This window comes from the organism of the source record quoted next, unplaced genomic scaffold (genome assembly GCF_019419815.1).
Source record: "Pyrus x bretschneideri cultivar Hongxiangsu unplaced genomic scaffold, Pyrus_bretschneideri_v1 Contig9, whole genome shotgun sequence".
Taxonomy (NCBI): domain Eukaryota; kingdom Viridiplantae; phylum Streptophyta; class Magnoliopsida; order Rosales; family Rosaceae; genus Pyrus; species Pyrus x bretschneideri.
In genome coordinates, this window is record NW_025999831.1 from 3679462 (window position 1) to 3702311 (window position 22850).

The following is a 22850-nucleotide window of genomic DNA, read 5'->3' on the forward strand; positions in this document are numbered from 1 at the left end:
CATGGGACATAATGTGTTGGAGAGGAATGTGCTGCATGCATTTCTAGTTAGTAGGATTGCTCCTCATATTGCCAATTGGTTTTATACTGTAGTCTCAACTTACTTTTCTGACTTTAGACAAGTTTATACATCGTGTGAGGCCCAGAGGCTAGAGTCATATTTCATAAATTAAAATTGAGACAAAACATAATGACAGGAAAAGAATTCACCCGCAAGATAATAAGTTAGACCAAAAGAAACACATGAAACATGAAAATGACTTCAATGTGAAAAAATAAAATAAAAAACGTAATAAAGTTTACAGGCGCACAAAAAGGAAAATCATGCATATTTCTTTATTTATTTATTTATTTTAACAAATCATGCATTATTTCTTAAAGAAATAATTTCACAAGATTTCATCGCCAAAGAAAATATGCAATAAAGTTAAGGTTTTCCTTTCACACGAAGGGAAAATGTCAATTTTCGAGCTTCTAAGTCAAGAAAACCCTACTACTGTATAGTACAAGCTGTAAAAAACATTTAGCTATTTTCTTTGGCAAATAATAGTAACAAAATGTGAAAGTGCCAACATAGGTTGGGTTCAATTGGTAAGGTCCTTACTTGTTTGTCGACCCACTAAGGTTCGAGTCCCACTGTCAACAGTTATGCATTGGGGGGCAATTTTATAAAAACAAACAAAGAGGGCACATACCTCTCTGTAAGTCCTCAAAGAGGCTTGTAATATGCTCTTGAGATGGAGATGGGGTAGTCTCCCATCCCCCTAAACTTTTGTTCACTAAAAAAAATGTGAAAATGAAATGTCTTTTACACAAGATATATAATGGTATGAATAGTACAAGCTAAAAAAAAAACGAAAAGGAGTACTTCATTAATGCTTTATTCTTATTATTTCCCATTTGATGCTTGCAACCACACATGATGAACTAAATACCCTCACCAGGTTGCTATTTTCTCCTATTTACTGGTTTATATCTCCAAGGTTGAGATTGGGACTACACCAAAAATATTTAAAGTCCTGCTTCAAATTGCAAGGGGTGCATACGTATGTGCATGTCACGCCAAAAAAAGGTGTTTATTTGGATGTTCAATACCCTCGACAAGTTAATCAGCTAGCAAATAATACCATATTTCTTTAATTTTGGTATTTCTTTTGGCTTCTGTACTATGGTAACATATTCAATACCCTGGACAAAATATATATTAGTGATATTAGTAGATAGGAAGTTCTTGAAAGAGTTTCTTAATTTGGTTTTGAGACAAAATCTCCACCTAACTGACTTGGAATTTAAATGGGAATAACAGCTCATTTTCCCATTTCCTAGTAGTGAGGGTGACTTGCTTCGGATAATTGCAAATCTATTTACATTGGATCACATTACTGCCCAAATACTTTTGCTTACTGTAAATATCCTTAGGATTTCTTCATATAGCTACTTTGCAAAATTATCTTTTGTTCATATGCTAATGAATTGTATATCTATTGCTTGTGTAGTATTAACAGAGTCACTGTCCAATATTATTAGTGGAAAATTTGTATGAGCTATACATATCAGAAGAACCAGTGAAACAAAAGTGGCGTAATGTGATAGTTATTATGTTAACGAATTAATTAATTAATGAATAGACATCTTCCAAAAATGCGTCAAATAATTAGTTAGAGAGATCGAATTATTTGGGCAACTTTTTCCAAGGACTTAATCTAATGAGGGATGAATGTATTGCACAAGTAAGCAACAAGAGGGCATCGTTTAGATTCTAGTGGCTTGTTCCACAAGGAAAGCTATGCTCTTTAAGAACAATATTTTAAACTATCCCAATTCACAACCATAATTAAGATTTGTGCTATATATTTTAGCTGATGAGCATTGTCGAGATTCCTTATTAATTTGTAATCTGACTAATTCATAAATGAATACAAAAAAAACAAAGTTACACCCTAAAATTAATTAATTTATGTACTCTCTGTAGTTTATTTTCATCCATGGAAAAGAAAACCAATATATAAAATTAAAACGCACACAGAAAAACAAACAAGTAGTGGTACTACTAATGTTTTTCAGTTGAAGGAAACAGACAGAGACAACCGTTGTACAGTACATATTTTTCCATAATGTTTTGCAAGAGACTGAGACAAAACACAAATCCCGACATCAAATGGTGAACAATATTTTAGCATCTTTATGATGATTTGAGTTGTATAAGTTGTATGAGATTCGTTAAGTCCATTATCAAGTTCAAATATTTTCTGACCCCATATTGTGTTCTCACACATGCAATAACAGATTGATTAAAACCCATCAATCCTAACTGAATTATTGTTGAAAGAGAAAAATGAATGCTCCTCCATGTCCAATCTTCTTCACTTGATAAAACTCTGTACATTTTACAGCTATCCCACACACCTAAAACTAAGCCACCTACCATCTCTCTCTTTCTATCTGTCAATCTCTCTCAAGTAATTTTTTGATGTATCTGAAATACAGACTCATGACATTATTATTTTGCTCAAATTAAAATATTTAGAATTATTTTTGACCAATAGTGGAACATATCAACAATATCCTTCACTCTTCTTATAACACGTAAAATAATACACTAAGTGACTTGTGTTTCCAGCATCCATAAAAATTTCTCCGCTCTCTCGAACATAATACTAGAGGAAAGGTACAAAAGATGGGGAAAGAAAGATGGGAGTCCAACTAGTAACTACCATCTTGATATATCATAGCGAGGGTTGCTTCAAGGTCTCACATGCATAGAGAGCAACGGGGGAAACATGCTTTTTCGAAGGATTGGGTTTGCCATTTTAAAGCCATGAAAGTTTTGGTAGTGCTGCCTTTGAATGATGAATACAGTGATTCGATTAAGGCACAGAGAAGTGACCCATGTTTGATTCCTAGTTGTAGACCTTCCTCAACTTCGTATATACATCACTAGCCTATCATGTTATTGCTTTAGGTTTGAAATGACCCCCATTCATGATTAGATATCTCATTCAGTCCTACTATACCATACTGTACCCTGATTTTTCATCAGGCTAGCTAGCTCATTTTCCCATCAGAACCACATTTCAAACTGTTGCTTATATAATCAACCAATTAGGTCCCACAAGTTCATAATCTCACATGATCAAAATCATATACATATATTATTCAGACCAAGTATATATATGTACATATATATTGCAACTGCTCCATGCATATAATTAATTTGGTTTTTTCTCTTTCAAAAAATACATATATTATTCACACTCTTATATTGTCGTCTTCCACTTCTTCTAAAGCATTTTTAAGGTAATAATTTTTGAAGTGCAAAATAATAAACTTAGATGTAAATATCATTAACCTAGAAAGAAAAAAGCCCAATCAAGTAAATTTAGTGGCCTTCAGATTGCCCCTTTTGCCTGCTCAATGTCACGAATAGGGAGGTTCCCCCTTATTCATTAAGAAAAACAAGATATAATTTAAACTTTCATGGATGCATAGGGATAAATCTCTCTCTCTCTCTCTCTCTCTCTCTCTCTCTCTCTCTCTCTCTCTCACACATCAATGGCACTGAAAATAAGCAAGAAGATGTATATATTAAACTAGAGCTGCAACTGCAATAAGCAATGCCACCTGCAAATTCCATGGATATATCATTTTCTTTCTACATATTATGAGGCAGAAGCTGAACACTATTCATCAAACCTTATTACCTGATCGCACATACACTGAATCAGATTTCACCTATCTCATCACCCCCTGTCTAGACCAACAAACAAATGCATCAACAAAAGCCTATGCACCCCCTAACTGATACCATATATTCCTCACACGTGTGGCAGAAAAGTTAAAACACTAAAGGAGGAGACAGACATTGCTGTGAACCAACTTATTAGTTTGCTGCTACCATTTTGTTTTTCTTTGAACGAATTAAAACGAAAATTTACATCCCAAAAATAGCGGCTTTGTTGCTCGTGACAGTGGTTTTACTTTCAGAATCAAGAATGCGTTCCCAATGCTCATAAAATTTCTCCGCACATATATTGGTCAAACTCAATAACATAATTTCACATTTGCATACTGAATCCTACTAAAAATTTTGACTAAAATTGGCCTCATTTGCATTTCAAAAGATTATCCCACCATCATAATCATGAGAATTAATTTCATCACTCAAATTCTCTTTCTCTAAGGATAGTAGCAATTAATTAAGTAATCAATTATTAAAATAACTATATATATTGTTATTACAGATGAAGATCCAAACTCACATGATCTTGCACACTCGCCATCGACGAGTCATACACGTACCGCCCTTGATGACCACTGGACGATCCACTACCGACCACGGACGCCTTCATTTCCTCCCCGCTGGAGAACAAATTCATCGAACGGTCACGATTGGAATTAGGGTTAGTACCTTGAATGGCTGGGATCCGCCACAAGGCCAAGGGGCTCCCATTTATGGGAGCTGATTGTGTGCCGTACGTACCACCAGAGCTTCCATAAAACCTAGCATGATGATGCTGATGGTGATGAGCACTAGTTATAGTAGAGCTAGAGTTACTAATATTCCATGATGGATAGTTAGTACTGGGATGATGATGAACTGAGGAGCCAAGTCTTGTGTAGTTCATCAAGCCGTACACGTGATGTGCGTCATGAGATAGGCCTCCGGCATGCACCATGGCTGACTGGAGGTGTTCGCGTTTCGCGTGCTGGCGCTCTCTCTTGTGCGCGTTCTGGTGTCCCCCAAGGGCTTGGGAGGTTGGGAAGTTTCGGCAGCAGTAATGGCATTCGAATCTCCTGCTGCTCTCGCTTCCGTTTTCGTTGTTGTTATTATTTTTGTTGCTGCTGTTGTTGATGACGGTGTTTGTGTTGGTGTTGGTGCTGTTCCTTTTTGTGTCTTCGGGCGCATTGGTGTAATCAGGGGACTCAGAGTCGTCAATGGCGGTGTCGGCACCAAATTCTTTGCCGAAGAGCCGAATGCCCTTTTCTTTGTTGAGTGGAGGGGCGGGGCGGATGAAGGGTAGCTGAGAGAATGACTCCACGTTCATGAAGTCCTGAGTCTCTCTCTCAACCTTGTCCATGAAAAAATTGGAGAAAGGAGTAGTTGTTTCGGGTGTGTTGAGAAATTTTGAGGATGAGGAGGAGAAGGTGGGGAAATTGGAAGAAGGAAGATGAGAAGGGAGGAGGAGAAGGGGGTGGTGGTGGGTGGTGGTGGGTCGGGATGGGGGAGGGGAGGGGAGGGGAAGGAGAGAAGTGGGGAAGTGTGATGTATGTAGGGATGATTAGGGATGATGTGGGGTCTATAAAAGGGGGGTGAGAGTCTGAATGATGATGGACAACTGGGGCTGACCCATCTGAGAGTGAAGCCTGACAAGGCCACAAGATTGAGAGTGGCTTTGGCTTCTCAAAGTACCATGCACCATTGCTTCCTTTCACTTGTTTTTTGGTTTATTTGATGGGGGAAACTTGGGAAAGTTGTTACATACGCAAACATTTTTGCATATTTTTATAATCCACCCTTCATCCTTTGGCTATCTAATTATTCAAGGAAGGAACAAATAATATTGTCAATTTGCCATTATGTTTACCCAGTTGTGATCAAAATTAAAGATATTTCACTATCGTACTACTTACCATTTAATAAACTGATAATTAATGAGTACCAACACCATGATCGGAATGTTGATACATGATGCATCAATAAATAGTCTCATGCATAATAAATCCTTGAACTCATGAAATAAGATTAATCAAGATGTTCAAATTGATAGGCCACTGGCTAGGGTGGTAGAGCAAGAAACAAAGCTAGCTTTAGGATGGATGGTAAGAGAAACTATCTCTCTAAAAACGTTGTTTCTCACTCTTCAAATTTAGGTTGCGTACGTTTTTGCCTTTGAGGGTGTGTTTGTTTGGCTCCCTATCCTTCACTGGATTGGATTAGGCTAATTATTAGTGTAGTCTTGTGTTTGTTATGTGCTAGGACTAAGTTTAGTGAGATTAAATGGGACTCGGTTGGACCAACTCCTTCACTAGAGCGACTTAGCGTCTTTCTCTGCTCTCTGTTCTCACGAACACCGAGAGTCACCATCACCTACACTCACCAAGTCCAGAGATATTACACCACCAGACCACCACCACTCTCTCCTCGCCCTAAACCCAGAATCACGAATCAGATCAGAGAACCCACAAACTCCGGCCATATTCTCGTTCGAATCCCCAATTACAGGCGACAACCATGGCGAACACCCACTTTGAGTCTCCAATTGAAAAATCAATCTGATTTTCTTCTAATTCAGTTGAAAAATCGTGCGATTTTTTTCTAGAATATTAGAGTTGTGGGTATTTGGGGTATTTAGGATTTTTGAATTTTGTGGGTATTTGTGATTTGCTTTTGATTCAGTTGAAAAATAATTTGAGGTTTCTAGAAGTTGGTTCTGATTTGATTCATTAGAAAGGTTTTGGTTCTGATTTGGTTTCTAGGTTGCTAACTGCAAATCTTAGAAGTTTTGAAGCTGTTGTAAACTAAACAAAAAAACAAACAAGCAATAAACAAAACACAACGATTTCAGAGTTCTTCCAATATAGGAGTACCTCTCTAACAATGGATGCTTTATTGATTACCAACAAATACAAGAGAACACAAACACAAAGTGTTCTCAAGTATACAAACTTATGCCTCTCAAAAACTCTCACACACAAACTCTATCGCACATCCATCTATTTATACTAGTAGATGTCATAGGTTTGCACAAAGTCCCTAGAATATAGGAAACCAAATCCTATACTAAAACCAAATCCCAAATCAACTAGGAAACACAAATCCAAATATCTTGCGTCCAAGATATCCTAATCCTTATTTCATTCTTGTTTTAGTTTAGGCATGTTGATTTAATGACAAATCCAACAATCTCCACATTGGCATGAAATCCATAACGAGGCATCAAACAACTTCCGTTGCTCCACCATATTGCAAGATCAAACTTGCTTCAACAGCACCAAATTCAAGCAGTGCTCGAACTTAGCTGCATTAACATCTTTTGTCAACATATCAACTGGATTATCTTCTGTAGCAACCTTTTTTACACGAATCTCACCTTTAGTTACCACTTCTCTCACAAAATGATATCGTACATCAATGTGCTCAGTCCTAGCATGATGTACCTGATATCTAGCCAAATAAATGGCACTTTGGTTGTCACAATATACATCCAATTTGTGTTGTTCTACACCTAAATCTCCTAATAAACCCAGAGTCCACATGCTTCTTTGATAGCTTCAGCGATCGCTATGTATTCTACTTCTGTGGTTGATAGTACCACCGTTGGTTGTAATGTCCCCTCGCCAAAGCAAACACATACCCAATCGTTGATCTTTTCTTGTCTAAGTCTTTAGCAAATTCCAAGTCCACATATCTAACTGAGAACTTATCAATTCCTTCATCACATCTTTCAAAACAAATACCTTTGTCCCTTATTCCATATAAATACCTAAGTATCCACTTAGCAGTATTCTAATGCTCTCTTACAGGATTATACATGAATCTACTAACAATTCCAGCTGCGTGTGCTATATCAGAACAAGTACACACTATAGCATACATTAATCCTCCGACCAAATTAGCATATGGAATACCATCCATCTTCATCTTTTCTTCATCAATTTTAAGACATTGTTGACTACTTAACTTAAAAATGAGTACCTAATGGAGTTCCTACAGGCTTATTGTCTTTTATTACTCCAAACTTTTGTAACAACTTCTCAAGATATTGCTTTTGAGACAAACACACCAAACCTTTTTGTCTATACATTATGATCTCCATTCCCAATATTTTCTTGGCTTCACCGAGATCCTTCAGTTCGAACTCCCTTCTCATTTGCTCCTTCAACTTTTCTATCTCTGAAATATTGCTTGAGGCTATGAGCATGTCACCCACATAGCTTAACAAGTACACGAACGAACCATCTTTCAACTTCTTGTGATAAACACAATGATCATAGTGACTTCTCGTATAGTCTTGACCCTTCATAAACTTGTCAAATCTTTAATACCACTGTCTGGGTGACTGCTTCATAACCATAAAGAGATTTTCTGAGCTTACCAATTTTTCTTTGCCCTTCACTTGATACCCTTCTGGTTGTCTCATATAAATCTCTTCGTCCAAATTACGATGAAGGAATGCAGTCTTCACATCTAGTTGTACCAATTCAAGGTTGAAATGTGCAACTGGAGCAAGCAATATTTGAATGGATGAGTGCTTAACCACAAGAGAAAAAAAATATCATTGTAATCTATTCCCTCATTCTAAGCATATCCTTTAGCCACTAGCCTAGCTTTAAATCTTACCAAACTCTTGTCATCCACTCCATCCTTCTTTGCATAAACCCATTTGCAGCCAATTGCTTTTCTTCCTCTAGGCGGCTCCACCAATTCCCAAGTCCTATTCTTGTGAAGGGAGAACATCTCATCATCCATTGCATCATGCCATTTACTCTCCTCTTCACTATTTATTGCTTCTTCAAAATTAGTGGGAATTTCAGCCTCAATTACTGGCAATGCATATACCATTCATGCCATGCAGTCTTTATATCTCACAGGTAGGGATATGTCTTTTTTTCCCTTCCTTTTGGCTATGCAATCATCTTGTATCTTTAGTTTTTCTGATGGTGTTTCTTCTTCGTGATCACTCTCTTCATGTTCAAGTTGATCACCTTGTCTTTCTTCTTCCACAACTTCCTTATTTGGCTATGCAATCATCTTCCCTATGCTCCACCATCTGAACATTTTCCTTCAATTTCAAGTGACTTCCATCGAATGTCACATCTCTACTTACTATAATATTGTTCAACTCGAGACACCAAACTCTGAAGCCTTTCACACTACTATAAAATCCCATAAAGACAGCTTTCTTGGCTCGTGGATCCAGTTTGTTTTCCTTCACATGAAAGTAGGCATTGTATCCAAACACTCATAGCTTATCGTAGTCCTGAGTTGGTTCTCCAGACCACACTTTAATGGGTGTTCTAGCCTCCAATGTTGTTGATGGTAGTCAATTAAGCACATGACATGCATAGCTCAAAGCACATGACATGCATAGCTCAAAGCTTCTGCCCAAAATCTCTTTAGCAGCTTAGCTTAAGATAGCATGCAACTAACTTTCTTGAGTAAGGTCCTATTTAGTCTCTCTACAATCCCATTTTTCTATGGAGTATGTCTAACACTGAAATGCCGAGTAATCCCCTCCTTTTTACACACTTTGAAGAAAATATCAGAGGTATATTCCCCTCCATTGGCACTTCTTAGTATATTAATCTTATTTCCAATCTTGTTATCCACCATGTTCTTCTATTCTACGAAGATGTCATGAACCTCGTCATTTCATTTCATCATCATCATATATATATCCATGATCTGCGAGAGTAGTCATCAATAAAAGATACAAACCATCTTTTTCCACCCAAAGAATCATTCTTAGCAGGGCCCCAAAATATCAAAGTGAACATAGTACAAAATCCCTTTTCATTTCATTAACAGCTGAGCCAAATTTCACCTTTGTTTGTTTTCCAAGAAGGCAGTGCTCACAGAACTCTATCTTTCCAATTTTTGCTCTTTTTAAACACCATTGCTTGATCAATCCTTGCAATGTTTTTTCTCCTAAATGTCCCAACATCATGTGCCATAATGCGGACAAGTCACTTTTATTACTTTGCACCTCATCAACTACCATAGTCACTCAATTTTCCAAAGTCTTTCCTTGTAGCATATAAAGTAAGCCATTCCGAGGCCCTTTCATTATGACAAGTGCTCATTTAGCAACTTTGAGCACGTTGTTATTGGAGTAAAACTTGTAGCCTTGTGACTCAAGAGTGCCTAGTGAGATCAATTTTTTCTTCAGATTTGGGACTTACCTTACACTATTCAATTCTCAAATCACACCATGATCCTCATGCTTCCAATTCCTTGAGTTGTACATGGGTTATCATCTCCCATATACATAGTTCCATTTATAACTTTGAAGCTTGAAAGTCAAGGCCATTGAGAAGTCATGTGATGGGTACAACCTGTGTCAAGCACCCACTATTTCATATAATCCATAGTGCTCGATGTAGTTAGGCAATAGACAAATTCCTCATCCTCGACTTCAACCATATTTGTTTCTGAGTCATCCTTCTTCTTTCCAGTCTTTTCTTTGATCTTAAGGCAATCCTTCTTCCAGTGTCGTTTTGCATAACAAAAAGCACACTTATCTTTGTCCAAGAACTTCCTATTCTCTAAGACTCCTGTAGTACGAGACTTACTATTTTTCCTATACAAATCTTTCTTTTCTTTCGATCTCCCTCTTACCATCAAAGTTGTAGAGTTATTCCTTTCTTGCCGTCAAGGTGTCTTACCTCATGATTCATAAGAGCACTTAAGATTTCATCATACTTAATTGTCTCCCTACCATAAATCCAAGTGGTCACGAAACGCTCATAAGATTCAGGCAATGAGTTCATTAGGATTAAGGCCTTGTCTTCATCTTTGATTATCTCTTCAAGATTTGCTAGTTTAGCTAGAAACTTATTAAACTCTTCTAGATGGCCATTCATCTTCGTGCCCTCTTTGTACTGGAACCTATACAACTTGCTCTTGAGATGCAGTCGATTCTCTGCACTCTTCTTTATATATTTTGTCTCCAATGCAGCCCACAATTCCTTTGCGGAAGTTATGTTCATCACACCATACTTCTGTTGTTTTTCCAAGCATAGCCGAATTGTAGAACATGCATAAGCATTCAATATTTTCCATTCTTCTTTTTTCATCGAAAACGACATGTCTTCTAACATAACAACCAAACCTTGTTGTACCAGGACATCTTAAACCACACACTACCACATAGCAAAGTTGTTCATTCCATCAAATTTCTCAATTTCAAACCTACCACTCTGAATTGTCATCTTGGTTCCACTAGTTCTAGATTTTTCTTCAACATCATCACCACTAGTAGAATCACCAGTCTTCATTATTGCTTAATAGTCACAACCCACGTAAGAACCTAAGCTCTTGATACCACTTGTTGTAAACTAAACAAAAAAAAACAATCAAGCAATAAACAAAATACAACGATTTCAGAGTTTCTCCAATATAGGAGTACTTCTCTAACAACGGAAGCTTTATTGATTACCAACAAATACAAGAAAACTCACGATCACAAAGTGTTCTCAAGTATACAAACTTATGCCTCTCAAAAACTCTCACACACAAAAATCTATCCCACATCCATCTATTTATACTAATAGATGTCATAGGTTTACACAAAGTCCCTAGAATATAGGAAACCAAATCCTATACTAAAACCAAATCCCAAACCAACTAGGAAACACAAATCCAAATATCTTGCATCCAAGATATCCTAATCCTTGTTTGATTCTTGTTTTAGTTTAGTCATGTTGATTTAAAGCCAAATCCAACAGAAGCTACAAGGAAAGGGAATGAGCGACAAAGGAAAGGAAAGGCAACGATAGAGGGAAGAGAGAGTCAGACAAAAAAATTAGAAATTTTCATAGTTAAAAATAAAAAATAAATCCTAGCTAGTTCATCAAAAGTATTTACACTATTTTAAGCATTTATGGGATAAAACGAGCGCATGTTTTACTCCTTTTGGAATTAAGCAAACAAACACATGTAATATGCTACTATGATATTAAGAATGAGTACTTGAAAGATTAAAAGCTTAATTTGTGTCAAAAGTACACAGTTTTTCTATTTGGAGTGTATTTGCATTGTTTTAAGCATTCATGGAATAAAATAAGCGTGTGTTTGAGATCATTTGGAACTTAAGCAAATAAACATAGAAAATATGCTGCTAAGATATTAAGAATTAGTAATCAAAGGATCAAAAGCTTATTTAGTGTCAAAAGTACATAGTTTTTTTTTTATTATTATTTTGAGTGTATTTGCACTATTTTAAGCATTCATGGGATAAAACCAGCGTGCGTTTGACACTTTTTGGAACTTAAGCAAATAAATAAATATAATATGCTATTAAGACATTAAGAATGATTACTCGAAACATCAAAAGCTTAATTTGTGTCAAAACTACACAGTTTTTCTATTTTGAATGTATTTGCACTGTTTTAAGCATTCATAGGATAAAACGAGCATGCGTTTAACAATTCTAGTACTGCTTAGTCCTTGCCAAGCCAATCCAACTTAGTCCCCAAAGCTAATCCAATCTGAGATAATCCGGTGCAACAAGCGCACCCTAAGTGTTCTTCCTTGCTCTCGTACCTATTTATCTCAAATCCGAATTATCTGTTTAGATCAGGACTTCCCCCACTTTGGACTGATGATCAAATCTAACAAGTTTTGGGACTAAATCTGGACGACAGAGTGTTCTGCTACTTATGGGGTTTCTTTTTGTGGATTTATGCGAATTTATAGGGCAATGTACGTTTTATTTCAGTTTATCATTTTAATGATTAAGAAAAACCGCATCAGTTTCCTACCCTTTGAACTTGGGTGCAATAATTCATCTAAATTGCAATAAGGGTGGATCATATTGTTTTAGCCAAATTGATTAAGCGCTTATTTGGGATTGTGATGCTTTAAAAAAAAAAAATTTAATTGATGTTAGTTACAATAGAAAAGCATAGAAAAAACAACTTATAAAAAATCTGAAATATCAAATGTGTTTGATAAAACAAAAAAAAAAATTAAACTGCTGACAATTACAGTAGAAAAGTACAAAAAAGTATAAAAAGTGATTTTTTCAAAGCATAGTTATTTGTGCCCATTTAATGAAATTTAATTTTCAAATGACAAGTTACCCCCACATATTTTACAGAACTACAATCATTGCCCTTACATTATTCTTTTTGATAATTATTATATCATGTTAAATATAATATCCTTTATAGTCAGTTAATATATTCACAGCAATTTATATAAAAGTTTACTGAACACTCAGATACCATTTTTTTTTCCTTAAAAGCACTTTTACAAAAAAAAAAAAAAATATACCAAACACTCAACAACTTTATTGTGCATCTGTTTATTCTCACAGCATAGCATAAGCAATTTTTTTTAAAAACACAGCAATATCAAACTAGCCTTAAATCTATGTCTTTATAAAACAATCAAGTATTGAAATTTTCCTTTTTTGATTAAAAAAATAAAAAAACTAAACAGTGAAGTTTCGAAGTGAAAAAAATAAAAAGTTAACATTAATTTTTAAAGATCTGAAGGTTGTAGGATGGCCCATTTTTTTTGTTGCGGGAGTGATCTAGAACAATATATGAACATCGTTGCACTCATGCAACAATATAATTATAGCAACAAGTAGAGAATTGTCAAGTAATTAGGGTCTTCTTTCCTAACCCATGAGTTATGGATTCAAAATTTTTTTAGCTCCTTTTAGTAATTAATATTAGTATATAATATAGCTTATATTTAAAAATATATATATTTATAGCAGTATACTGATAAATGGAAAAATAAACCAACAACATTATGTGTGAAACTCAAAAGGGTTTAGGGTTTATAAAAATAAAAAAATAATAATAAAAAAAGCCCCATATATATCATAAATGAACAAAAAAAAGAGTAAAAATATGGCATTTTTTAGAACCAAAATAGCTCGAAATAGTTGAAAATTATAGCACACAAAAATACGAACATATTACTTAAATAAGCGAAAACAAAATAAACACACAGAGTCACTGAGAAGGTTAACTACATCTTAATAGATTAAGGAATGAAAATTTTTGACCTAAAAGAAAATTAATCATTATCCTATAAAAATTCATAAAATACTAATAAATCAAAAAGCTAATTAATAAACTTTTCCAACAGATCGAAGGCCACCAAATATGTCACATCCCGGCCCGGGGCGGATCACTTCCCGGGCCCGCTCCACCACCGTAGCACGATATTGTCCGCTTTGGGCTTACCATTCCCTCACGGTTTTGTTTTTGGGAACTCACGAGCAACTTCCCAGTGGGTCACCCATCATGGGATTGCTCTAGCCCTCTTCTCGCTTAACTTCGGAGTTCCTACGGAACCCGAAGCCAGTGAGCTCCCAAAAAGGCCTCATGCTAGGTAGAGATGGAAATATACATTTAAGGATCACTCCCTGGGCGATGTGGGATGTTACAAAATAACTTTAAGAATTTCTCTTATAGTTTTTTTCTATCTTGGGTATAAGAAAGATTATTTAGAAAAAATAGGGCAACTACTTTTATTCCAGTCATTTTATACAAAGTGAAAGATATATAAGGCATGAAAAGTGGTTTGCTTAGTAGTGATTGATTGATTTATAGTGCGGTTAATATAAACCTCTAGTCTTCTAAGATGATATTGATTGATTGCGGTCAATATAACACAACATGTTATACTGATGGGTTTAATTTGACATATATATTCTTATGTTATGGATTTGAAGTTTTTTTTTTTTTTTTTTTTTTTTTTTTGTTGACAACAAGATATAAGCCGAAAGAAAATGAAAGATTACATAACAATATCACGATGCCACGAGATTCCAGTTGTATCTGTAATTAGTAATCGACAACAAAAATGAAAAATTTGCTCAAAAAAGACTGGATCCAAATTAGATGACAAACCCAAACAAGTCAAAATCATCAGCAACAAAATTCTTTTCATGGTAAATATGTCAAATTACACAACCAACTTTAATGCATAAGAACATGACAATTCAATATTAAAGTTCCAAGAGAGTAATTATCCACTTTTGTATTTAAAATCACTTTAAATAATGTGTAATACTCAACCAAGATCTTCTTTCATTTAAACCCTTAGATTAGTTTGACGGTGGTTAATCAATCTTATATTATCTCTGTTACACCCTTAACGAAGAACAATCTCGATTCTAATAAAAAAATTAGCAAATGAAACCCTTATGTCTTCTTCTACTCGTCTATCTCCCCTCCCTCCCCCTCCCCCTCCCCCTCCTCCGTCTCACCATATGAGCTTTTTAGCGTGAGGCGCAGTGCAGATATTAGTATTTAAGATTAAGAATAGTATTGGCCAAACAAGGAAAGATCACCTCATTAATATTAGATTGCTTGCCAGATTCGATGATAACAAAAGCCTTGAGTGCTCAACAGCAAACGCAAAACCAATCTGTAGTTTAGTACCTAGTGATCGGAAGTCAACAAACTTTTGCATCATACAGAAGGCTGAATACCTCTCGCGTCCGACCTACAGCCCAAAACATCTGACGCGTATGGGAAAAAGACGGAAGGGGAAGGGAGAGGGAAGGGATGAAGGGGAGAGAGAGGTTCAACACGGATAATATAAGGTTATTGATTAATCCACTGTTAGATTAATCTAAGAGTTTAAATGAAAGATGACCTCACAAATGCTCAAAATGAGGACCTTAGGGTACGCATTACTGTTAAAACATATAGTGAGAGAACAAGAAAGAAAACACAGGTTATTCTAGTGACGTAAAAACATAGAGAATCCTAGGACCGGTTTTTGGCTGTATCGTTTAGAAACATGTTTTCTTAAATTAATCATGTGTACAAAGGTCAAAAACCCCAAGACCGGTTTTTAGATAATTACAACTTATTTCTTTATATACAAGGAAATTTGAGGAGAAGAATCTGTAGATCTATGAAGGAAGTTGAGGTTTCACCATAAAACCACATCAGGAAAAGAGGAATTTGAGTTCATAACTAGAGGAAGTTGAGGTTCCACCATACAACTTATTATTTATTCATTGTATCAGAGCAAGTTGTCTTATGTGTGAAGCTCAACTGCCATACGCGCTCTACGTCATCTCATTTGTGTTGTCAACGTGTTAGGCTCGTCATGCATGATAGGACATGTTCAGAGTATAAACCCCACACCGGGGAAAGAAGAAACATCACATGTTATTAGAAGTAATTTGGCTATTCCCCAACTTTCTTCATGGTATAAGAGCAAGCTGGCCACGTCGCCCAATTTTTGTTATCCACGTGTTTGACTTAAAAATCCACTACACGTGATGAGGTATGTGAATAAATCCCATAACGATGGGAGAAAGGACCTCGCATGAGCTTACAAGGAGTTGATCCATATTGCCAATTGGCCGGTTTTATGGTGGAACCTCAACTTTCTTCATGATATCAGCGTAGGTTGTCCTAGTGTGAAGCCCAACGGCCATACACGTTCCACGTCATCCTATTTGTGTTGTCAATGTGTTAGGCTTGAAAATTCGCCACACATGATGGGGTGTGTTGAGAGTACGAATCTCACATCGGAGAAAAATGGACATTGCATGTAATTAGGCTACTCCCCATTTCAATGAATTTTGTGGTAGAACCCCAACTTTCTTTAGATTCAGCTCTTGCAAATTTAATGTATATTTCTTAATACAAAAGGAAATGTAAGAAGAAGAATTCGAAGATGAGGATTCCACTAGAACACACACACGCTACAAGGCTCTTAAATACTATTATAGAACACTGTACATACCCAATTTTCAGTAGTGTGGAAGAGAAAGAAATGACCCTACTTTGTTGGTAACTCTCTCTCTCTCTCTCTCTCTCTCCAGGACCAGGTACTCTTAGTTGATGTTGGTTCTTAATAGCTTTGTTGGTTGTTTTATATCTGTTGCAGGCGATGCTGTAATAGTGGTCCTCACAAAATGTTAAGAAGATTACACAAATTGAAAGAGCTATTAAGAATAAATTGGTATATATGTAATTTAAGATGACACTTATTATTCTTCCTTTCCCACTTCATAATACGGTTTAAAATTCCGACTTTTGATTGTTTTCCACTATTGGATGTTTACTTTTTCTTTTTTTTTTTCCCCCCTTTGTGAAAGGGAAAAAAAAACAAAAAAAAATTAATTTGGCTAAATAATTTTCTATTTGAATGCTTTTAAAGTACAATCCTCCGCGGAGCCCTATGTTTTTAATTAAACATTGAATAATTAAGGGTTTGGGATCTTGAGTCTGACCCCGTAATCAAGAAGTTCGGAGTTAAGAGTAGGGGCTCTCGATCCCGAGCCCAACATCAAGATACTGCGGATCGGATTTGAGGTGAAAATATGTCTAAAGCTAGAGTCTAGGCTTAGGATATAAGCTTTGATTGTTGTTTTTATGAAAGGCTTAGGATAGCTGTTAGACTTTGCACTCGAGGTTTGGTGTTTTAGAGATTCTTTACAGACAAAAAAATTTTGTGTTGCCACAATTGCATTTGAAAATCAATTGTAATGGGGTTAAATAATAATGTCCCTTAATTCTATATACAAAAAGAAAAACAAAATTCAGATTATGAACAAATGAATGAGTCAATATCTTTTAAAGGAGAGAGGATAGATATAGAGTTTTTCTGGTTGTTGTAGTACGGATTTTTCATCCCCCCTCCCTTTAACCATTCGTTTAACTAGGTCAAAAGTTAATGTCCCCTCTTTTCATTAGGTATTCTTGTGTGCGTGTGCCTGAGAGTCACACACAGGCTTCACCTTAATTAATTCGTTGTTGTTATGGATGGTTTTAGGGTTCTGATCAGTGCCTGTGACTATAAATTTACTTGAGTTTAATCAGAAAGAGTTTTAGTGATATAATTTTGCCAGTTGCTTCTGGCTTCTTCAGCAAAAATTTCAGTCTGCTGCATTCGTGCATGGCAGCATGCTTGACTTGATCGCGTTGCAATTATTAATTTCCAGCCCCAACTCAACTGCCTCTCTCTTCTTTCATAATTCTACCTCTTTTTGCCAATATCCCAACACAAATCTCTCTCTCTCTCTCTCTCTCTCTCTCTCTCTCTCTCTCTCTCTCTACATATATATAATAATATAGTATCTTTCATTTTCTTTGTTGATAGTGACTTTCATACTGGGGAATCAAGAGACTTGTATGTGGTTTTAAGGAGTAGTGCTACTTCTCATTGTTAATTAGTTTATGGTGAAATTGTAACTTTTTATGATATCAGAGCATGTTATTTACGTGTTGAGCCCAAAGGTACACATGTTGAGAGTGACTTTCATACTGGGGAAAGAGACCTTGTATGTGGTTTTAAGGAGTAGTGCTACTTCTCACTGTCAATTAGTTTATGGTGAAATTGTAACTTTTTATGATATCAGAGCATGCTATCTACGTGTTGAACCCAAAGGTACACATGCTCACCTAATATGTGTTGTTCATGTGTTAAGCATCAATGATCTTGCATAGAAGGGAGCATGCTAATGATAGTGTGAATCACACATCAAGAAATTATTTAATGGACCTTACATGTTCTTATAAGCAATTTGAATTCTCATATTATCAATTAGCTTTATAGTAGAACATCAACTTATTCTTTCATTTTTTTAATAGCACCGATCTCAAAGAGGGACCCATCTCCAACTCAACATGTTCGAAACCCACATCTGTCCCTCTAAACCCTAATAACCACAATAATAGCAGCCCTTCATTCACATAAGCTTCTTGTTTGCCATTAAAGTGATGGTCATAGAGGAAGGGGACCATGCGAGTTGAATGCAAACTGCACCACTTCTATCATGTCCCTTGTAAAGTAGATAATTCATCTGATGCCAACCCAAGCCAATTGCCTTTTTACATTGCCTCATGATGTAGCAACGTCGCATGCGACGTATCATAAATCTAAAGGACACATGTAGACCTTTATTATAAGAATGCATTTGACAAACCCCTTCAATAACTAGCACTATGATATTTAACCTAAAATACGGTAGCAGTGTAATCAATTAAATTTGGGTGAATTTGGATAAAAGCTAGTTTCACCTCTAAGTTCTAAGTGTACTATTTAACTAAACTATTTAACCCGCTAATAATTGGGCGGCTCAAAATATATATATACAGGCCTTTTAAAAGAAGAGATCTCCATTTTATTCAAAAAATAGGGATTAGTTGTGGCACCCACTCTGCATCGAACTTCAACGATCCGAACCGTCTATTTCATAAGTCTTGATTTATAGATCATCTTGCAAAAATTCAATTCAATCCGAAACCATTTGCCTATTTAATTATCACGATGACATTTTAATGTTTTCTTGGAATAAAGGTGCCTCAACTATTTTCGATTTGCCTAATATTTGTAAAGATGATCTATGAGGTGCAACTTCAAAAATAAATAGTTCGGATCATTAAAGTTAGATATGGTGTGGGCCCCACAACTAATCCCTATTTTTATAAAAAATAAATAAATAGGGATCCCATCCCTTAAAAGCCTCCTTATTATCTATATGCACTGCCTGATACTTTTGTTTAGGTTTAGACCATCTACAAAGGAGATAACAAATATGCCAAACAGGACTGAAAGACATTCAGGTGTTCTCCAATGGATATGTCATATATGATATGGCAGTTGAGTTATTTAATTTGACTTATTACTTTCAAGCTGTCTTGTTTTTATAGCAAATAAAGAATGAGTCAAATATATTTAATTTATTTTTTAATGCATGGGTCCCATTAACAACCAATAGAATAAAATCTAAAATTTAATTTAATTATTTTTTTAATAGTTAATGTAACTATAGACCCAATAAAATAATAAAATAAATATTTGACACATACATTGGAAAAGAGGTAGATTTAACACTTGTATTCAATTTGCCACATCAGCCATCAAATAAAATTTTGACATATTATATTTGACATCTCATTTGGAGATTCTCTTAGGGTTTAGAGTTTTAGTGTAAAATAGGAAGAGTATTTTTGGAGGCAACACGTGAGAAGATGAATGGGAATTGGATTAACTATGCCCTCCGGTGATCCAAATCTGAATTTGAGGTATTCTGTTTTACATTCATTTCCATTTTTATCCTCTTTTATTTTTTTTATTTTATCCTCTTTCATTGATAAAGAGATTTTTTTTTTTTTCTTTTGTAGGAGATTATAACATCTCATAAATGTTAATTACCCAAACATTGTTATTAAGTTGTGCGAAATTTAACAATCAATCAACAAACCTCAGAAATAAATCTCTTTTTTCATTCTTTGATTGATACCTTAGACGAATAAATTGATGGACCAAATTAACCAACAACATGTGACCATGAATGAGTCCAAATCTGGTTATTGCCACAACAAATGGGTCACCATCCTGAGAAACCCTAATTCTCTTTAAGCAGTAAATAAGAATTGGACCGGCTTGGTGTCTTCATATTACATGAGCTCTCTCTCTCTCTCTCTACCAGCCGCGTTGTGTAAATTGTCTGTTGTGGCACAAGGAGGAAGAGAAGAGAAGGGTCACCATCCTCTTGTTCCTTATCTCTCTTTCCCATTAGGTGGCTGGAATGTGACATTGCCTGAGAACTGTACTGTCTTGGGCCTCCCAAACTTTGCTCTTTCACAAATAACACCATCCAATATACATCCCATCTTCTGCAACATATGTGTTGCCATGTATGGACCAAATGGATAGATAGAGATATGTAGAGTGGTGTCATGTGTCAATTTAACCAAGGCTTGTTTGGATGCGACATTCGTAGTTTTGGTCATTATGTTTGTAGAAATTTTGATGTTCCATACATTTAACAAAATATGATTGTGGGCATTATTGAACGTTTCAAATTAATGGATCAAGACTATTTCGGTAGTATTCAGGTGTACCCATGTATATTGATTTGAAGGGTTTCGTATTTCATGTGCAACTAGCCTTAGCAATTTCGCCGACACATAGAACAATAATAATAAAAATTAACAAATAAAGGTTCATCATTTGATAACCATTTTAGTATTTGGTTTTCAGCTATTACGAAAAAGGGAAAAATATATAGGAGAAATTATCGGATATAGAAGAGTAAAGAAAGAATGGAGGAGAGATGTAAATGATTATACAAGGAAAGGTGTCCAATTAAAATCTAATAATCAAAGTTATTTTTGTTTTGAACATTGTTTTCATTCATTTTTCTTTGTTTCTTCTCCTCCTCACCCCTCATTTCCTCATATACTTTCTCTTATCATACTCAAAACAAAATAGTTATTCCTCATTTTCATAGTATACTTTCTCCATATCAAAGCGCACAAAAAAAAAATGAAAACTAAAACTCAAAACAAAATAATTATTGAACAGGCTCTAAAATAAATAAGATGTTGATTGCTTTCAATTTTTTTCATTTTATGAAAGCTATGTGAAGACTGAAGAGTGACGTTCTAATTAATGAGGACCTACAATTAGAACTAATAAATTTGAAAAACATATATTGCTAGAACTTTACTCGCAATGTAATTTCATCATAATTTGGATCATCTATTTGCAAATGTTCATTATTGACCTATTTTTAATATATAACTTAAACTTTTAAGACTATTTGTCACATCCCAGCTCGACTTCGCCGTAGCACGATATTGTCCGTTCTAGGCTTACCATTCCCTCACTATTTTGTTTCTGGGTTTCGGCACGAGAACTTCTCAGGGGGGTCACCCATTCTAGGACTGCTCTCGCCCAAACTCGCTTAACTTCGGAGTTCTTATGGGATCCGGAGCCAATGAGTTCCCAAAAGACCTCGTGCTATAGGGAGGAAAACATGTACATATAAAACATATTACCCCCTCTCCGTTGGTCGCTATGGGATCTTACACCATTTGTTATTCGACATGGTATCATAACCTCTTTTGGAAAGTCTTAAGGCTCTGTTTGACAAAAACTTCCCAAAAAAGTTGTTTCACTTTAAATTTAATTATTAAAAATGTTTGGTAAAAATAATAATCTTCATACAGCAGCTTCTAAAAGGAGCATGTTCAAAGCTACTTTCATAATAAGAAAAGCAGAGCCTTGAATGAATTTTAAATCTAACAGTAACCTTAAATATGGCATCATTTAATATTCTCTTATGTTATATGCATCGATCTATTCTCCCACCACTAGCTTCTACCACCTGCCACTGCTAGCCCTATATCGCCACTACCACCACTATCGTTGATGTTATCATCCCACCACCATTACCACCACCATCATCATCTCCCCATCACCACTGGCACCACCTCTACTCCTACCACCAATGCCAGCAGCAACTCCATCAATACCACCATCTCTGCCATCACCCCTTCCACTACACTTCCACCATTGCCACCACCATCACAACAATCACTATCACCATCTTAAACACATCTTTTCCAACTTACTCATTATGCACAAGTTATTAAACAGTTTCACTTAAATTTTTATCAAACATTGTGACACTACTTTTCACATGCTAAACACGTTTGGTCTTAAACTCTGAACTTGCCACTTCTTCATTGACTAATATGCACAGTGTAGGTTGTTCTCTCTTTCTCTCTCAAGCTTCTTTTCGAACTCCTGTTAGAGGTGAAAGTTATGTTCATTAATTTTATCGTACATACATGGTGAGGCTGGAGAAATACAAGCAGCTTGACTATATATATAGCCTATATTTTTTTGAACTCAATAACTTTTTTGGGGAGAAGTCGTATAATGTAGTTGTAGTATTTAATTGTAATGTGCTACATATTTTCTAATGTATGCCACATTATTATGGGTGTTACCTATATGCATCCCAGACCCATGTGTTACATGATCCACATGCTTATCAGATAATCTAATATGAACTTTGCTCGACTCCTTATTAGTAAGAAGTTAATTCTCCGGCCATTTATGTAAGTCATAGTTCGATAATAACTATTAAACTTGCAAAAAGAAAAAAATGTATGCATATGTCGTTTGAAAGAAATTCTGCAGTTGACCGCTGAGGATTTGAGCTTGGGATGATGATAGAAACGAAAACGGAAAAGGTGATAGCAGACGTTCCCACCTATTTTCTCTTTGATCACATGTGACTTCCACGTTATAAGCTACAAAACCAGATCTATTAATTTAATGTTTGGAAGAGATATTTAATTTGGCAGAAGCTAGCAAACAGAAGACAGGAATATATATGC

The 22850-nt window shown here is 35.6% G+C and overlaps 1 protein-coding gene across 2 annotated transcripts; it reads right to left on the minus strand.

The window, feature by feature from the left end:
* Window positions 1–3705: 3705 nt before the first annotated feature.
* On the minus strand, window positions 3706–5248 carry LOC103934224 (zinc finger protein 8-like). Of its 2 annotated transcripts, none has more exons than XM_009343956.3 (2): window positions 4259–5248; window positions 3706–3750 (listed from the first exon to the last, which is right to left on the minus strand). In XM_009343956.3, exons 1-2 carry the CDS (start codon window positions 5075–5077, stop codon window positions 3721–3723), a joined length of 849 nt encoding a protein of 282 aa, XP_009342231.2. In that variant the 5' UTR covers window positions 5078–5248; the 3' UTR covers window positions 3706–3720. The 2 variants fall into 2 exon arrangements, with proteins under 2 accessions (XP_009342231.2, XP_048432523.1); XM_048576566.1 differs by having other exon boundaries at window positions 3717–3746.
* Window positions 5249–22850: the final 17602 nt, after the last annotated feature.